The sequence below is a fragment of the Argiope bruennichi genome, chromosome 6 (genome assembly GCF_947563725.1).
Source record: "Argiope bruennichi chromosome 6, qqArgBrue1.1, whole genome shotgun sequence".
Lineage (NCBI taxonomy): Eukaryota > Metazoa > Arthropoda > Arachnida > Araneae > Araneidae > Argiope > Argiope bruennichi.
This window is the reverse complement of record NC_079156.1, coordinates 110,862,586-110,883,090: the sequence shown is the minus strand read 5'-3', so window position 1 is coordinate 110,883,090 and position 20,505 is coordinate 110,862,586. Positions and strand designations below refer to the sequence as shown.

The 20,505-nt window shown below is 26.4% G+C and overlaps 2 protein-coding genes across 2 annotated transcripts; one reads left to right on the top strand and one right to left on the bottom strand.

Moving 5' to 3' along the window:
• Positions 1–1,530: 1,530 nt before the first annotated feature.
• Positions 1,531–2,508, bottom strand: LOC129972448 (GATA zinc finger domain-containing protein 1-like). The gene has a single exon (XM_056086590.1). It carries the CDS (start codon positions 2,421–2,423, stop codon positions 1,725–1,727), a length of 699 nt encoding a protein of 232 aa, XP_055942565.1. The 5' UTR covers positions 2,424–2,508; the 3' UTR covers positions 1,531–1,724.
• Positions 2,509–2,654: 146 nt separating this feature from the next.
• Positions 2,655–19,279, top strand: LOC129972447 (FAD-dependent oxidoreductase domain-containing protein 1-like). The gene is made up of 9 exons (XM_056086589.1): positions 2,655–3,420; positions 6,143–6,272; positions 6,866–6,965; positions 8,908–9,002; positions 10,459–10,634; positions 12,032–12,177; positions 12,573–12,708; positions 15,305–15,409; positions 18,491–19,279. The coding sequence occupies exons 1-9, from the start codon at positions 3,079–3,081 to the stop codon at positions 18,743–18,745; spliced, it is 1,485 nt and encodes a 494-aa protein (XP_055942564.1). The 5' UTR covers positions 2,655–3,078; the 3' UTR covers positions 18,746–19,279.
• Positions 19,280–20,505: the final 1,226 nt, after the last annotated feature.

Sequence of the window (20,505 nt, the reverse complement as noted above, 5' to 3'; positions counted from 1 at the left end):
CCCCGCCGAAACCAGTCCAATACATCAGCTGAATTAAATCTTGTAATATATTGCACATCTTTCTTGTGGGGAAGGGGGATGAGATGACATCACAGATCAGAGTAAGATAAAATGGAGATACATAAAATTGCCCTTGTCATGCGATTGTGGTGTCATGAATTAACTCCATAAATAGATACTGCTGTATGTAATTACCACATAACAATATACACCTCAATTATATTAAATGAAATCTTTAAATAATCAAAACCTTACCTTCATGAAGTTCTTCCTCTTTTCTTTTAAGAAAAACATAATCTGTGATTTAATAATGGCTCTATAATAAAAAGGTACCATGATTCATTGAGAAAATATATAACTTACCAGGGATATATTTTCTACCTCTTAATTTCTCTATAAGTGTTACTATTCGTTATGGAAACTAAAGAGTATATAAAATTATTTTTTTAATATGTTTATATTAGAATTCTAAGGATAATAATTATTATTTGTATGATAAAATAACTGCTTTCATTATGATAGTGTGAATGTAAAATTAACTTTCATTCTATCTGCAGAAGATTTATTTTAAAATCAAGTAAAATAATTGTTTTACGCAGTAATTTCAAGTTCATTTCTATCTTATAACAAGTTCAAAAAAGAAAATATCAGCTTTAAGATGGCAAAATATATATATATATATATATATATATATTTATTTTTATATCATTGCACTCATTTAAAATAATAATATACACATTAATATATAAAATAAGAACTTTCAAGAATACAACGGCAATTTTAATGCTTTAAAAATGTAAAATCTTTTCAGGCGTAATTTTTATTAAAATATAATTCGACAAATATTTCATTTGAAATTTACAAATAATGTATGTACATAGAAAATGAAAAATAAATGATTTTGCATTAACTTAAAGAAAAGAAATTAAATACTTACACAAATAAACTAGGAATGATTAGCTGTGATGTTAAGACTTAGCTTGAACAAATTTAAAGAAAATATATTAGCTTACCTTTCAAAGATTTGTACGTAACTATTGTTTCTTTCACTAAACATATTGACACATCATAGTATTTATATATATAGTAAAAAGTGCACAATAACATTTAAAACAACATCAACATGAATTATATTTATATCAAATTATATATTTTTTTAATTAGTTGTTTTAAAACCCTTGAATTAAACAAGAAACAATAGTACACTATATAAAAAAGTCTAAATGCATTAACTTTTTTTTTTTCCCCCTTTCATTCAAAATAATTTGTTTTAAAAGTAAGTTTTCGTAAGGTTTTAGAAAGTAGAATTTTTATTCTTAGAAAGATTTCTTTGAAAGTAATAAGCAAATAAGACCTATAAAGCAATTATTAAACAAATTTATTTTATTACACAGAAATAATTCATTTATAGAATTAATACGTAGATCTATAATATTAAAATTTAAGCATTTAATAGTTGGAAATCATTCCTTTATTGCTTTTATTTGCAATTTCAATTTAAACAGAATTCAGAATAAAAGAATAAACAAATTGCAAAGCAGCATCTGTCTTTAATGCATCTGAACACATATGCTCATGAAATGATTTGACTTGAATACAAATCTCACAAATGATGAAATTACATTTAGAAACATACAGTTATAAGAATATATAAATAATGCCAAAGGACATTTAAAATTCCACAGAACTTATACAGTCATTTAAAGAGAAGATGAGATAGATGTTCAACTTGTACCAAAAACTTCCTCCTTTGTTGGTAAAGGGACGATTCGAGGTCCAACCCGGGTCCAGACATAACCACTATCGGGTTTTTCAGGAACTACAGGATAAGGAGAATCTTTTGCGTAATAGTACTCCGATGGGGCATGGCATACGAACTCGAAACATTCTAATTTTCGCGGTATGTCCTCTTCTGGGCCGATGATGTAAGTCGCAGGATCAAATCGGCCTTTGGGACTCGACTGAGTAGGTAATAACCATGTAATGACGGCACTTTTCTCGCAATACTGATCTTGCAGAAGACCTCGAAGTTGGGCATAGTAAACACCGCCTTTGACATCCACAACAGAAACTATGTCACCAACTTGAAAATAGGTACCTTTGTAAAACACAGTTTGAGAAGTAACTGGAGTAGCGACTGAAGTCGGGGCTTTGTTGCAAACTTTTTTAAAAATAGATCGGCGACTTTTGCCCTTCGGGTTGTTGCTTTTGGTAAGAATCTGCTGTTTAAATTTCGAGCTTTTGGCGCGGGTGCTTTTTCTCAAAGTAAAAGGACAGCCATTGCCATTAGTTTTGTTACTACTCATCGCAAGCGTTCTGACAGAACAGGAGTTGCAAACGACTTCATCATCATCAGTTTTCCTCCACATCGTGGATGTGATTGTTTTGCACATGCTGCATTTGGGTTTCAATCCGAAAGGCATTTTGTCGCAAATATATCAACAAACATATAAATAAAAACCAAACAAGCGGTATCAGAAGTACGTCAGAAATTTATACTGGTTGCCAAAATCTCAGCATAAATTCGATAGTTTCGTCTTGTAATTGGGATGGCTGAAGGAACCTCATTTAAAAATATATTATAAAAACATTTCTTAATTATGTAATAAATTAGAGATTGAGTAATAATTTTCTGTTAGATATATCATTTGTAGACGTGCATAATACTTGATTTCTTTTTGTGTGCAATCATTTAATGAAATGAGCAGCTCTCAAATACATCTCAACTTTTCAATTTTATCTGTTTGTTTATAAATTGGCATGCGACCACGGAGCAGACAACCGGGTGATTGGAAAGTGTAAAGCACTATGTGACGAAATTTAATCTAGTATTTTTATCCGAATCAAAGATATTTTTTGAGGAATCTGTGATAAAGAGAATATATATATATACATTGAAAAGTTATCTCGTATTTCATGTTTTCCCACTTCATTCGATACATATCTTCTTATTCTGTGCTGCTAAACTTGTTTCTTTCTAATATCAGTGTTTAATGTTTTTATTTTTTAAATTTCATTCTAATTCCCATTCTGGGTACTAAAAAAACAACAAGAGTGAATTCTTAGAAAACAATCAAAATGAATAAATTCAGCATGAATTTTCTTCAAAGAACTCGATATTTTAACAATAGATTCTTTTTCCGAACTTACGGCGTAAGCTCAGAAGATCTGGAAAAGATTAAAAAATTCAAAGAAGAACAAGCAAAAATAATGGGAAGTAACAAAAGAACTATTAATTTACTAAAAGATGAATTCAGTAGATATAAAAAGGGAAAGTTTTATCCACCAGAACCTAAAGTACCTAAATACTCTGAATATGTTATCATCGGAGGCGGAATCATGGGTTCTTCTATTGCCTATGCTTTGAAAAACCGAGCGCCTGACAGTTTTGAAGTTACAGTTATTGAAAGAGACCCAAAGGTAACTTTTTAATTCTTTTCTGCTCTAATTTAAAATTTAAATAATTGAATTTTGATAAAATGATGAATGCATATTTCCTGCCAAGAAATTTACTATTATTATTATTATTTTTTTTTGAAGCAAAAGAGGAAATTTTGCAGAATTTTATATGAAATGTATTTTATTAATTGATTTAAAAATAATATTTATTAAAGAATTGGAACCCTTTTTCTTATTATAAATTCTAGTCTCAATTACCAATCATTGTATTTTATATAATACTATTCTAAATAACACATCCTATAAATTATTAGGAGTTCCTAAAGTCAAGAAGTTTCATACTACGTATATTAATTTCATAATATATACTTACACATAGCAGCTTTCATTTTCTGAAGACAGATGTGAAGATTTGTTTCCTGTTACAATAAGGCTAAACTAAATCCTGCAATAAAATATTTCTACATGATACAGAGTTGTATTATTATGTACGCAATTGCCAAGGGCCCAAAACTTTAGACATTCCAGAGATTTTTTTTTTTTTTTTTGCCATAATTTAAAACTTATTTGATTTTGTAATTTCTTTTAACTGTATATGTCCTTATTCAAATTAATATCAAGTATTTTTTTAATAATTCAGGAGAATTTTTCTAATAATTCTAGAAAATTAATTACCTTTTGCGAATTTGTGTTAATAAATCTAAAAGAAATGTGTTTTTTAATTTGTAAATAATAATAATTTATAATTTTATTTTGAAAATATCTGAACTTATTATTAAATATTATTTAGAATGTTTAAAAAAATTTTACTTTTTTTACTATTTTTTAATAATTTTTATGTTATAAATGCTATTTTCATATGATCCTACTGAAAGCAGCATTTTTGAAAATGACCTTCAGTTAAGTATTTCACTATGTCAATTTGTCAAAATTTGCTACTTAAATCTTCGTATTTATTAAATAAAGATTAAATTAAAATTGATTAAAAAATATTTAATTTTAGAAGTTTGGAAGAGAAAAAGGGCTTTAAGATTTGGCTTTATCTAGCCCTCATATAATGCATTTTAGATATTAATGCTATTTATGACTCTCTATAACTAGTAAAAGGTATAACTATAACTAGAAATAGGATTACTTTTTGGATAATGATATAATTTTAAATGTATTCTTATATTTATTGTAACAAGACCACAAGACAAAATCAATTGCTTGTGTTTCGTAGTTGTTATCTGGCTTATAAGCTTTTCACCACATTATCAATAAATTGTTAAATGCTGTATTAATAATTTAGGTTATATTATCTTTAGTTTTCACCCATGTCATTAATATTTATAATTTCCTGAACTGCATATTGATATTTTTTCAGTTCCGAGAGAGGGAAATAATTTTTGTTCTGCATTTGCTGAATTGACAGTTCTTAAATATTATAAAATAAGTGGTCTGTTGATTGATTTAAGAGTGGTAGTTTTAATACAAACTATATTATTTTAATTAAAAGATAATTTATTTAAAAAATTGTTTAATTAATATAATTTTTGAAAAATTAATTTAATTATGTCAGAAGATAAATGTATATATAATAACATTTAAAAAATTGTTATTGCATTCCTAAATCGATAAATTCTTCTACCTAATTGTGTACTGAATTAAATTTTTTAAATATCATTATAAAAAAGAATAATTTCCTTCATAATTGTTATGAAACTTTTATCCTCAATAATTAAAGAAAACAATATATAATATTGTATTTATTAATTTGTATTTTTTTTGCACTACTATGGATTACTAAAATTTCTATATTAACACTTGCTTGTAAAAATATAATTTGGCTTTCATAAAACATAATAGTTTTTAGATTTTCACCTTAAAATATTTTTCTTACAGATAAAATAACTTTTTAAAACTTTTTTAGTTAGAGACTTTTTATAGCATGCTTTCTTAAGAGCACCCAATAAGCAATGAAGGATTATTCTTTAGGGTAAATGGACAGAAACTTCTAAGGATTAAAAAATAATAAAGACATAAGTTTTATTACTTTCTTTATACCTAGTATCTTTGTTTTTCCATGAAAAAAAGAATTATCTTTAATCTAACACATATTAAGTTTTTCTCATATTTTTCTCATTTGTAACTTTTAGTAATATTTTAAAGACATTATTTAAAAAAAAAAAAAGAAGAAGAGAATCACACAGAAAATAGAACAGAACAGAATCACAAAGAAAAACCATAATAATAGACAAACATTTTCCTTAACTTAATCTTTATTCTTGACTTTATTTGGAACTGATAACATTTTATGTGACAATCAAACTGATTAAAAATATGTCATATACAGGTTAAAAACTGATTTTTAAGAGTACTATTTCTCAATTTCTTTTGATAAATAATCCTTTTGTCTAAAAATCTGTTATTGTTTTTATTTATTTATTGCTGAAAATTTTTTATACATTTCTTTTTGAAGCGGAAAAATAAATTATTCTCTCTAAACATGAATAAATTTTAAAAGTATTTATCATTTTCTATTTGATTAAATTTGTATTTCCTCATTTTTCAATTGTGATAACTATAACAGCTTGAAACTTTTAGAAACTATCCTGTTGTCTTGTATCAGAATTGTGAATCTATTATTGAAAAAATTGAGTTTTAAAAATAATGTTGAAAACTTGCCTTGTTTATTCATTACTATCATTTTGCATTTTTTTAGCAGTTTTGGTTAATTTTAATATATTTTTGTTCATTTCAGTATACTAGGTCATCATCAGCCTTATCTGTTGGTGGCATTCGTCAACAATTCTCCTTAGAAGAAAACATAAAACTATCTTTATACAGTGCTGAATTCTTAAGAAATGTGAAGCAACATCTTAGTGTTTTAGGTACATTGAACTGAAAGTCTTAAATTAATAGTCAAATGTGACATATTGTTTATTTTGAGTAATATTTAAATTTTTTTTAAATTATTCTCTCTCTGGTTATTTCTGTTTCTGTTTTTCTTTTCAGGTGAACTTTTTTTCCCCTGTATTCTGACTATGAAATTTAGAGCTTTATTTGTTTGAATTAAATTGCTATCTTGAAATTGGTAAAATATTCATGTATTGTAAAAAAACCTGTATAGAAATATTGAGATCTCTTCAAATAAATATGAGTTGAATTTAATGTTTATTGATAAAAAAAAAATATTAATCTTAAATCTAATGAGTGGGAATGCTTGAAAGTCAATTGTTATAAAACATGAAATTTAGCAAAGTTTTATTAGAAAATTGCACATGTTCCTCCTAAAATCTGTAAATGATAGTATTTTTGATTATGATATAACTAAGAAGGAGGGAAGAAAGTATATATTAATTTTCATCATAAAAATAAAATACAAAATTCTGTTAGTAATTGGAAGATATCAATAATGCAGATTTTGAATCTTTATTTCTTATTGGCCACAAGCTAAATTTTATATTTTAACTTTATTTTTTAGATGATGACCCACCAGATATTCAATTTCAACCTCAAGGATATCTTTTTTTAGCTACTGAAGATGGAGTTGAACAAATGTTGCAAAACCATAAGCTCCAAAGGTATGGGAAAAGAATAAATTAAAAACTTCTGTTTGCATAGTATTGTTAAATTTGATAAGATTTCTTTCTATCCATGCATATTAATTATTGAGCAAGTTTCTGTAAATTTGACTGTGATTTAAAGTTCTACGGATACTTTGAATAAATAATTGCCTTTTTTTTTTCTTGATATCTAAATTTTCATTTATAATCTTCAATATTTTATTTATTTTATAAATTAATATATAATACACAATTTGATTTTATAATCAAATTAGATAGAATATTGTTCTTCAATTTGTTCATGAATGTACCTGAATGCTATAAACAAACATTATTAATGTTTGCACCTTATTATTCTATAAATTTGAGAAAGAATTTAAAAAAATATTAAAATTATATGCATATTTTAATTTATTAAATAACTTTTAATTCAAGAAATATTAATATTCATAATATGCTAATAAAAAATCACCTTGTCATTTTAAATGTTATATTAGGGAAATTGATTATAAGTAAATAATGATATTAGATAGTTATATATTTTATTATAAGGAGATAGTGATAATAAAAGTTGTGAAATGGTATCTATACCTTTAAACTGCAATCATTAATGACTGCAATTCTTCATAATAAGAGCTTTTATACTCCTCTAAACACACTCAAATTGAATAAAAGCTGAAAATGAGATAATTAATTCATTTACTTCTTGCTCTAAAATAATTACAGAAGGCAAAGTTATTAGCAAGAAATATATGAATTTTGACTGCAATCCAGTATTTCTTAATTTAATCATTTCCATATGAATAACATTAGGTAACTTGGTTTAAAAATGATTTTTTAAAGCTTTCTTGATTGTATTATTATGAGTTGTATATAACTATAAGCAGAACTATATGTAACAGAAGCAAAATCGGAAAAAAACACTTGGAAAACATATTATTTCCATTCATCGTCTGTTTATTTTATAATGCTTTTTTTTTTTAAATGAGTGAACAATCTTCCAACAGTGATATTGAACAGCCTAGAAAATGGCATAGTAGAAAATTTGATAAGATAATGTATTTGGTTTGAAAAGTGAATTAAAATTGAAGTTTTAGTTTTTTTCTAATTTGCCAGTTAATGATTCCTACAGCATATGAGACATTAAATGATTGTTATTAGATTAGATTGATGAATGCAACATTTAAAAATTAAAATTAAAACTATACAATTTATACAAACATTCAGAATAACTATAATATATTCTTTGAATTTAAATAAAAATTTGGAGAAATATGCATTAACTGTGTGATTGTGACATTTGTAATAAATAGGCAGTTGTTGTAACCTGCACTGAATGAACCTCAAAGAATGAAAGTCAAAGTTTGGTTCTTCAACTTTTGGTTCTTGAGGAACCAAAAATCAATTGGTTAATTAATCGGAAATAGATAATTGAAAAATTTTATGTAATGTCAGAAAATGAGTAGGATGTTTGAAGGCATGCATATAAGTTTTAGAAATGAAAATTGCAAAGTGGCATAACTAAATCGAATGGAGTTCCTATTTATGACAATTGTTGTTTCAAATTTGAGTTGATTTATGCTGTAAGTAGTGTTATAATGTGTAACTTTTAAACTGTAACTAGTAAACCTGTGCATTAATTTGTAGCAAATGAAATGGAATAAATTATTTATATTGAAAATGTATATTATATTTTAAGTTTTTAAAATTTCATTTTTTTAATGTGTTTATTTCTGTTCAAAAAAATTCATTAAATTAAAGAAAAATTTCTGTTTTAATTCATGAAATATTCTATGTGTGATAATTTAATTCATTCACTTTAGCACTATATTGTGTCCATATCCCATTATTATTATATGTATACATTTGCTACTCTATAAATATGATAAATAACACTGCAATTTAGTAAAAAGCTGTTTAATAAATTTTAATATTAATGATTTATATATTGTTTATTTAGGGAAATAGGAGCAAAGGTGGAACTTCTTAAGCCAAATCATTTAAAACAAAAGTTTCCATGGCTGAATGTTGAGGGCATTGCTATGGGGTCATATGGTAATGGATTTTGAATCATTTTCCTAATAAATTAGTTGATTCTAATTTATGCCACTTTGTATCAAACACATACAAAAGAGTTGTTTGTTGGCTAAAATACTAATTTCAGAAAAATAAATTTTAAGTTGTTAAAGTAATATTTTATCAAAATAATACAAATGATGAAAGAAAGCATTTATTTTTCTGATTTATGAACTGATTTTTATATGGTAATGAATTTTAAAATACTTTCCCTGATAAATTTGTTTAATCTAATTTATATCATTTTCTATCAAACACATACAAAAGAGTTGTGTGCTGATTGTTGGTTAAAGTATTCTTTTCTGAAAACTAAATTTTAAGTTATTAAAGTAACATTTTAATAAAATTGTGCAAAGAATGAAAAAAATTGCTTTTTCTGATTATTAAACTGATTAAAATAAATGAGATTTAAAAATCATGTCTTATGTTTCAATCAAATTTAAAGTATTTTAAAATGAAACATTTCATGGTCTTCAAGTATTAAAGATTCATTTAATCCAAAATACTCATTTAAAAATGTTATCTATAAATGAAGGAATATGATTCTTATAAAGTTTTATTATTATTATTATGCAAGTAATTGATGTAATCCTGATTGCAGCAAATAATTGCTAAGAATTGAATTACTGATGGAATTTGATTTAAAAATAAACCTCATGTAATTGTAATACTTGTCTTAAGTTATCTTTTGATATTTTATTTCTGTATGCCTTTTTTGTTCATTATAATATAAAATGTCAACATTGAATTGACTTTGCAAAACTCTAAAATTCATGTCTTTAAAAAACAACAAATGTGTGATGGCCATATCCTTACCAATGGGACTTATTATTTTACATACAAATTTGCTATACATTTGTAATTATAATATGAAATATTTATAATTATGAACATATAATAAGGTTTTTTTCATCCAAATATGATACTTTTTATTTGCTCTTATTGATTTTTTTTATTATAAAGTAAATTCCTGATTACTAACAGTTAATCATATCTGTATTCAAATATTAAATGCATAATTCCATATGGAAAAATTATATACGCTTATATGATGGAGAACGAAATAACATTTTATGAATTTGGAAATTTATTTATCAGAAATTTAGCATTTCTGAAACCTATACTTATAGTACTGGTTGAACTTTTTATAGTGCAAAACTTAATTTAGGACGTCACAACCTTAATAATAATGCTAACATTATTTGTTTTTTGAAAGCAGAGTATTAATATATATATATATATATATATATATATATATATATATATATATATATATATATATATATATATATATCTTCTAATTTAAGAACTATATGTTGAAATTTAATTTTAGTATTTATTTTTAATTATATTACTATGTCTAATTATCATAAAAACATTTTTTTAAGCCAAATAATCTAAACTGAAATTGCAAGTATGTATTTCTTTATATTAGGTTTTGAGAATGAAGGGTGGTTTGATCCCTGGGGTCTTCTATCCGCTTTTAAAAAGAAAGCTTGTTCACTTGGAGCTCAATATGTAAATGGAGAAGTGATAGGCTTTGAGTTTGAAAATCATTCGCTAGAAAGAGGTGAAGATGCGAAACCTTCATATCAAGCAAATTATTTATATGTAAGTATTAACTGGAAAATAGAAACTTAATATATTAATTAGTTTATTACCTATGAATACATGTTATTTTAAATAATTTATGTATTTTTTTGTTCTTTAGTATATTTGCAAATATACTTTTCTATTTTTATCTATTATTCCATTATTTCTACCTTAATTTTTTTTAAATTTTGATTAAATAAAAATGGATTGATCTCTTGTACACTTGATATTGTGATTTTTTTTTTTTCTGGGTTAAGAGAAGTTGCAAAGAAATATTCATCAATCAAAATTTCTCTTTTGACTGATCCATGATCTATTTCATGGCATTTATTACTGTATTGATTTAATGGAAGAAGAGCTATAAATATTTTATATTATTTTCATTTGTTTACTCTTTATAAATTATTTTATTCTGGGAGATGTTAAAATGAGCTGAATTAATTATTTGATAGCAATGGTTAAACTAATGTACTTACTCTCGTGTAATAATGCAAAATAGGTATAACTTTAACAAAATGCTAAATACAAACATTTTAAAATTGACAAAGGTTATACCTTCCATTGCAGATGTAAAAGTAAATAAAAAAAGATATTCCATTTATGAAATATATTGTAAGAACCTTTATTATTTTTTAAATATGTAGAGTATGTGTTATCTCACTTTTACACTCCCATTACTTTTTATTAGTACATTAGTCTCTTAAGAGGCAATTCATGTGAATGATTTCTTAAGAATTATGTTTACCTCCATTTTTCCACCATTATTTCTCTATTCCCTTGAAAACGACAAAAATCAGGTAATATTATAGCAATAGAAGTATTCATATAATAAATGCATTGTTTTTAGTGACTTCATCTTAGTAAAGTATATTGTGAATGTAGGATCATTAACTAAAAAAATGTGATCATGGTTTTATCAAAATTGTGATCATTGAATTTATACACCAAAAAATGTCGTTCCTTTTATTTGGATAATAAAGCTACAGAAAATTTTTGTTTTATTGAGATTTGTGACATTATTTGTACAGCTAGAAGTTAAACAATTAAAGACATGGTTATTAGATATATAGATACAAGGAAATTGTAAGAATCATCTTAGACTTTTATCTTTGAACTTAAGTAGTGAGAAAGGGAATATTTAAAAGCATTGATGTGCCTTATTTACCTTGCATATTAGCATAAGAATTTTTAAGCCTGGACATTAAAGGATTTTTTTTCATAGATTGCTCCTGTGGATTTCTATTTATTTTTTTTTAATCTAATTTTTAAACTCTTTTTTACTGCAATCAGTTTATTATGATTGTTCTAATTTTTTTTTCGAAAAAGTCATTAAAAGTTTTTATTTAAATAATAAATTTATATATTTCAATTGATTCAAAAAGTTTATACATTATAAAATATGTCTATTATTTCAGGTCAAAGATGAAGTAGGTGAAATCCACTGCGTTGAATTTGGTTTTCTAGTAATCGCTGCAGGTGCCTACTCTGCTGATGTTGCTAAACTTTTAAACATTGGACAGGGAGATGGACTTTTGAGTGTTCCTTTACCTGTAGAACCAAGGTAATAGAATACTGAATTACTGTTAAATGTTCATTTCAATAATTAATATGAATCTACTGTTGGGCCTTCCTATGGGAAGAGAGGTTGCCAAATCTGTATTTGGTATTCCATTCCACAGTAGAATATTAAATTTATATTATTTCCTGAAAAGTGGCCATAACCTTTTAATCTCAAGGTTTATGAACCGCAATCAGGAAAACATAAATGAACACTGTTCACAATATTAATATAATTTTCTATTTTTGATTGATATTCATTTTTAAGTATAATTTTATAATCTTGATTTTATTATTTTGTACCAAACAAATGAGATGGTAAATTAAGTCATGGCGAGATATTTCTCAATCAGCTTGAAAGAAGTTGAGAATATATGTTTTTTTTCTTGATTCTTTTAGGAAAAGATATGTGTATGTCTTCAATTGTGATTCAGGTCCTGGTATCAATATGCCTCTACTTATTGATCCAACTGGTACTTATGTTAGGAGAGAAGGTTTAGGTGGAAAATATATTTGTGGCAGATCACCTGCTCCTGTAAGTATTTTTTTAATTTAATGGTGACTAATTTAGAATCATATTCTTTTCATTTGAAGATGGAGGACTTTTAAATTTATTACATTGCCTAAATATTATGAAAGTATAAAAGTAACTGTCTCTCTAAATTAGAACTTTATGAACTTGCTATTGTGGTGAATAGCATATAAGCCAGTTAACAACTCTTCTACCCGAAAGATTGTTTTGGTATAATTGTTTAGTTACTGGACTGCTAACCACAAGGTCCCAGGTTCTATCCTAGTTCATTCTATACAGTTCATTGGTGACCTCGGATAATGAACTTTCAACCTTCGTACAGCTGTTGTGGCGCCATTTACCCACAATCAAAGTCACCAGATTCACTTGGCACAGCAATCAAAGTCGCCAGACTTACTTGGCGTAGCAATCAAAGTTGCGAGACTCACTTGGCGCAGCAGCATCGGTAACCACACACTCTCGCTACTCAACTAGGGTACAGGCCCATTAAGACAACAGCTACTAAATATATCACCACTCAACATCCATATCGTTCGTCTCCCCTTCAACTCACTGGAGGGAGAGTACTGTGGTGAATAGCACATAAGCCAGTTAACAACTCTTCTACCCGAACGATCGTTTTGGTATAATTGTTTAGTTACTGGACTGCTAACCACAAGGTCCCAGGTTCTATCCTAGTGCATCCCAATATCGCTTCACTATGATAGTGCGAATTTCACTGACTGCTAGTCTGTCATAAACTGGGACAGTGTAGTAGAATTTATATCAATTGAATCCTAGCACAATATCTCTACTAATAATAACAGAGAATCTGTATATGTGTTTTGGCATTCGGCGAGACAGATTGTTTGAGGTAGAACCTACTTTTAAGAATATTTTTCAAGGTGGAATTTTGCCCCTCAAAGCGATTTTCTGATATTTCATTTTAATTTATTTATAACTAAGTAAGATTTTGTTGATTTTTCAGGTAACTCCCAAAAATATTATAGTACAAAATTGCTTTTTCACCAAAAAAAGTTGAATTTTTAATGATGTTTATTTAATTAGATAAATTTTTCTTCAATTTTGACGATTTCCCAACAATATTTTTTGTATTATTTTTCATATTAGATTTCATTGTTGAATGGAGATTCAAACCAATTTCATTGTTTCATTAAATATTTAATTGTGTAACTCTCATCCAATATTGAAAGTTATATAAGAAAGATTCCATTTAATATCAGTGTGGTTTATATGAGGTATAAGAAAGTAAAATTTGAAAGATAGATTACTTAGGCAGTTATATTTTTAATAGTGCTATGATTCATGTTACTATATTAAGGTGGTTCATATACACAATGAACTGAACAGACATAAGGCTAGTAAAATAATACAACTTTGATGTCTAACACAATTTTGATTTAAAAATATTTTCTTGGTGGAATCATGAAAACAGGGATTTTATTGAAAGCAAGCACAAACAGTGTTCCCACAAAGCCAGTTTGTTGCCAAAGGCAGTTAATCATTGCATAATGTATTGCAAGGCAGTGTTCTTAAATGTCATAGCAATGTCTTTAATAGCCAATATAATTTTATTTTATCAAAAAGTGCAGCATATTTAGACCATAAAACAAGTTACATATTAAATTATTAGAATGGAACAAATTGTGCAATTGCTGAAAAAATGAACGTACAGTGTGATTATTAACATTTTAAAACTAAAAATAGCAAGAAAATATTTAATTTTTAAAATAAAATTTTATATTTTATCACACCATAAATTTTTTTCCCAGAAATCTCTTATTAATGAACATGATCACAAGAGTTCTCATTTATAAGCATGGAACTTATTTTAATCTTCTATTTAATAAACATTATACACGAATTATTTCGTATATATATGATTTTGTCAAACTTACTGAAAGCCATTAAAAGAAAATCAAAATTTTAGCCTTTTAGTTGTTGGTTTATTAAAAGATTAGTTTTGTTGAACTTACTTTGATGAAGTAAAAGATATGGCAAATGAAAACTTTCTGAATTCTTACATAAGTTAAGATGAATACTCATAATCAAAACATAGTTCTAAACTTTTATTTGCTTTTAATATAACATTCAAATTTATTTAATGAAATAGTTTCCAAACAAAATATTTTTTTGAAATACTTCTGAATATAAAATATTATTTTTAATGATAATTTATGGTTTAAGATATTTCATTGCTAGAAAGAAACAAAAGCTGAATGAATGTCAAATTTCAAATTTCTGTTTTACAATAGGATCTCAGAAAGCAAATTTTAATGTACATGAAATACCAATACTTTCTCCTAGATTTGAAAAAAATTGTTACCAGTTTGATAAAACAATTGTGAAATTATTATAAGGAAAAGAAGGGTTTTTTTTTTGTAATATTCTTGTATACAAAATAAACTTGACTTATCAAATCATAATGTAATCAATTATGGCAGACGATTTTTCAAAACAAGTGATGCAAATTTATGAGAAAAAAAAAGTATTTAACTCACATGAAGTATTTTTTTTATTATTTTATTCAGTTACTTCTGGTTATTAATGATTTATTTTACTCTGTTCATAATATCAATATTTTTCTTTTATTATTTAGAATGAAGAACCTGATGTGAGCAATTTAGAAGTGGACTACAACTTTTTTGAGTCTTCCGTCTGGCCACATTTATCCAAACGCATCCCAATCTTTGATTGTATCAAAGTGAGTGTTTACATTTGTGCATAATCATTTTTGTAATGTTTTACAAATTTCTTATTTATTTAATGTACTTACATTTTTCGTTAAAGTTCAGTCTTGCAAGAAAAGTGAAAAAATTAAATTTTTAGACTTCAGAAGGGTTAAACGGAACCTTTTTTAATTGCCATTTAAATTAACAATGCAATATTTAAAAAAAAAAGAGTAAATTACTTCATTTTTTTATTGTGTTGATTTTCTTTTAAATATATGTTCTGATGAAATCTGCTCCTACTTCAATAAAAGTCTGATGTAAGGATAATACGTAATTGTGATGAAAATCGTTATTAAAGCAGTTCATTATAAGCAAATAGATTAAAATAAGGAAAAGAAAATTGAATTAGCATATTTGTTTCTTACTCATTTGTTTTTTATTTCAAACTTTTTTTTATTTGAATATTTATCCAAAGTTGACTACTTTTGTTATATGTTATTAATCTGATAACAGAATTCTGTGCTTTATGAAATATGGAAATTTCTGAAATGGAAGCATTTGAAAAACTATAAATATGTCCTATAATATGACATGCCTCTATCAAAATTTTTTGTTGAAAAACGTCCTTAATAAAGCTAATTTTTTTCGCCATTTTTTTTTGTTGAAAATTATTTGCCAAATTTGTCAGCATGCATTTATTATCAAATTAAAATACATTTCCTGATACGTTCATCAACGCTGTTGAGAAAGCGTAAAGAAATGTTTCTAGGAGCCATACTATTTTAAATCTCTAATAATGTTACTTCCATTTGTAAGAAAAGAGTTATGGGTATTTTAAATGGATGTTGAATGCATATTGGTTAATTACTCCCGATCTTGCCTATATATATGAAACAAAAATTTTAGTCCTATGCATTAGGAGCCAGAGATTCTTTTTGAAAATTCCATACTGCGTTGTAGATCTTATATAAACACAAGAGGCTGAAGCGAGTCAATAAAATCGATTCTCCCTTTGGAGTACTGAGCGTACAGCGATCTCCCATGTTTTCGCCGTGCGTTATTGATTCTGTAATTGCTGTTATTTCATCGGAAGTTTCCGAGTCTGTTGTTGATTTATGCAAGTACTCTTTTCTTATAAATTCGGCTGCGTTGTCCCTTGTGCTTCGTATTTTCTTATGGAATAAACAATGTTACCATTATCTGTCTTGTTATATTAAATTCACTGTATATACTGTACTACTAAAACAGTATTATTGATAAACTGCATAGCGGGAAAGTCACCCAAAACGTTTTACATCGTTGATCTAAAGCTACTAAATTTATTTAATGATTTCTTGGGTGTTATATGCTCTTTATAGAAGAGTTTTCAAACTATGAATTAGATTTTAAATTAAAAAGTAATGAAAATATTAACATTTTTTCTTAATAACTTCGGAATATATTATTTTACAAAATCGTTTTTACTCCACGTTTGCAATTAAAAAAATAGGATATTAGTGATATCAGTTTTATTTCTGTGTAATTTTTATGCTCTAATTTTAATAAAAGACTGGGAAAAAATTTATGTATATTTTACAATAATACTTTGCATTGCTTTAATTACTATATTTATACTCAAATGCTAATGAAAATGCATTTATGTGTATATGTTATTGCAGCTATTCAAATTTGGAGTGAATAAAAAAAAAATAGATAAATCAAATTTAAACTATTGTCATATTATGTTGTTATGAACCAAAGGATCTTTCCTTTATTTTTTTTTATTTGCTGTCTACCAAATGTTTGGATCAAAAGATATGGTTAATTAATAACTAGAAATATCCAAAAGTTATACTTAGTATTGCAGAACTGCCCATTTCCAAATGCAGTTTTACGGGTTACATTTGGTATGCTATTGGGTATATTGATATGATGAAAAACTTTGCTGTTCTACAAATTCCACAGATTTCCTGTTAAAATACGATGGTACTACATCAAATTGCCACTGAAATGTTACCATGTTTTTGACAATGGCATTTCTGTAAGTTGAATTACAAGAGGTGATCTAATTGCTTAGCCACAAAGGTCTCCTGATTCGACTCCATTTATTATTATTTTTTCTTTTTTTGCTTGGGAATTCATTAAATCATTATTCATTGCATAAACAAACTGTTATACGTAGCAGATATGTTGAAGAACTGCGAATGATTTGAAGAAATATATCACTTAAGCCGTCCATCTAATATGCTACAAACACTTGGATCAAACTAGATAACCATTCAAATAACTGGTTCACGCATCGAAATTTATTGATATTAAAACTTGATGAAATGCTCTGTGTAAATTTTTTTGTATAAGTTCTAATGGATAATTTTTGTAATAAAAAGCCATATTTTTTTTAATACTTTTAGCTTAAACATTCTCTATTAAATGTATGTGTTTTGTATCTTTTAACAGTAAATATATTCTTACAGTATTGTAAAAATCTCTCTTGGATACTGGATTCTCACTGAAAACGGTAGCTTCATAAGCCAGATAACAGCCTCTGGACTAGGGTGATCAATTTTGTCTAGTGGTTATGTTACGCGGCTACGGACCCTAAAGTTGCGGATTTGATCCTCAAGTATGCAATCTCCACATTGGTGACTTGACCACGCCTCCTTCGGGCAGCTGTCGTGGCGACATCTACCCGCAACAAAAAGGCAACCAAAAAGTCGTCAGACACACTTGACGCAGCAACCAAAAAGTCGTCAAATTCACTTGATGCAACAGTCAACATCACCACAACTCATACATGCTCATCAAAACGCTTGGCGCGATAATATTGTTCGTCTCTCCGCCGACTCACTGGTGGGGGAGTATTGTGGTGGTAGCTTCATAAGCTGAACTACGGTAATCACTTTTGACTAGTGGTTATGTTACGCGGCTACAGAACTTAACGTCGCGGGTTCAATCCTTGGCAATTCAATCACCACATAATTATGTACCTGAATTGTATTTAAAAAATATATATATTTCCAAAAAATCATTTCTATCTGACACAAAGTTATTTCACTGACATGTAAAATGCTAATATTGTGTGTAAATTATGTTCTGATATGTCATTTAATAACATTTTTCTCCTTTAAATCAAGGTTTCAAGTGCTTGGGCTGGCTACTATGATTACAACACATTTGATCAAAATGTTTTATTTGGTCCTCATCCAGCCTATCCAAATATTTTCTTTGCCACTGGTTTCAGTGGGCATGGAATACAAATGGCCCCTGCAATTGGAAGAGCTATGATGGAACTGTTGATTGACAAAACATATGTTACCATTGATTTGCAAAGGTTTCATTTAAATAGAGTATTTCATAATGCACCTCTTTATGAGCAACACATTGTATGACAATGAATTTATTTAGAAATTAATCAATTTAAATTTAGTACATGATTTTTTAATTAATTCTTACACAAACTAAATTAATATGAATTGGATATGCTGAAGCTGCGAGTATTTGTTCATGATATCGTATTTTAAAAGATTTTATCATGTTTTATGGATTATCTATTTCCATTTTAAGTCAAAGTGCAAAATTAGTGATTTATTAAAGTTATTTTTAAATACTTTATAAAAATATTTTGAGTTTAATACATATATTATTTTTGTTTCAAATATTTTTAGTTATTTATATAGCGATTTGTTTAGACTTTGCATGTGAATTAGGCAGTTTTCTATCAATCAAATCTGTAAATTTGATTTAATTTATGATACTCAAATCTGTAAATTTGAAATAATTTAATAATGAAGCAGCTATCTTGTTCTTTAAATTATAAGCATCAAATCACTGAAACCTTTCAGCATAAGGTTAATGAAGAAGAAGACTTGATATAATATTATATACAATATTTCATGTATTTTTTTTACAATTTTATACTTATTTTAAGAAAAAAGTTTTTGCTGATGATCTTTTTGAAAAGGAAAAGAAGATTAAGAAAAAGGTGTTTTGACATATTGGACACTCATATTTCATTGAACAAATATTTTTGGTTGAAATTGAAGACTGTAGCATAACAATGAATGTGTACATTGACTAAGTGAAATGTAAACTAAATAATTTGAAAACTTTAATTAATTTTTTAGCATTGTTTTGTTTTGTTTGCATTGTTCAATATTTTTGTTTATCTAGTTCTAATAGAGCTTAGTGTGTACAAATAATTTGTTCTGTATAGTTGTTTACTCTCATTTTGCTCATTAAGTTTGAAAACACTAACTTATTTTGAAGTTGTTTTTTTTTACCCTTATTGTTTTAAAAACATTATTCATATTCAGCTGTGATTTCAAAAGATTTTAATGTCTGATAGTGTTTTGGTTAGATTTGTTTACAGGTTTAAATTTTAATATTAGGACAGTTTTTAATTTTCTCATTTATTATAGAAAAATTAATGTTTTTTTTTTCACATTGTGGAGATTATTTATTTCTGTAGGTATCTATTTGTAATTATTATTAATTTCCATTAACTCTTTCATTCATATGAATTAACTTCTAAATTTTTAATAAAAATAGCCAATTCCTGTTATAAGATTTTTTTTGCATATTTTGAACTATTTGATCTATAAAAAAATATTTAAATTAGTTGCCCTAATCTTGAAAAATAAGCAAGATGTTTGAATACTCAAATAACTGCCAAAATGTACAATGTATTTAGTAAAATAGAACATATCTGTGCCTTTATGTATGTGATTTTATGCAGCAGTGTTGTTAATTGTTATTATGTTTGTATCTAGTTGACAGATATTATGGATTTGTAATATTTTGTTATAATATAATGAATAAAAATGAAATGTAATACATTGCTGCTTAACTGTATTATTTAACTTCATTATTTAAATCTATTATTTAACAATTCAATGGTTATTATGATACAGTTTCTGTTTGTTAAATGCTTCTTACAATAATACATATTGCAAGAAGCATTTTACTTCAGTGAATCATTAGTTGGTGCAGATTCTGAGAGGAACATTAACCATAATCTAAGAGGAATCTGCCTGCCATAATCTACTTTCATACTCTCTTCTAGTATATAAACTAAACCACATTTCTTTCTTTTGTGACCGCCTATCTCGCTTATAAATCTGAACAAATCATTTGTATTCTCCAGCTATAC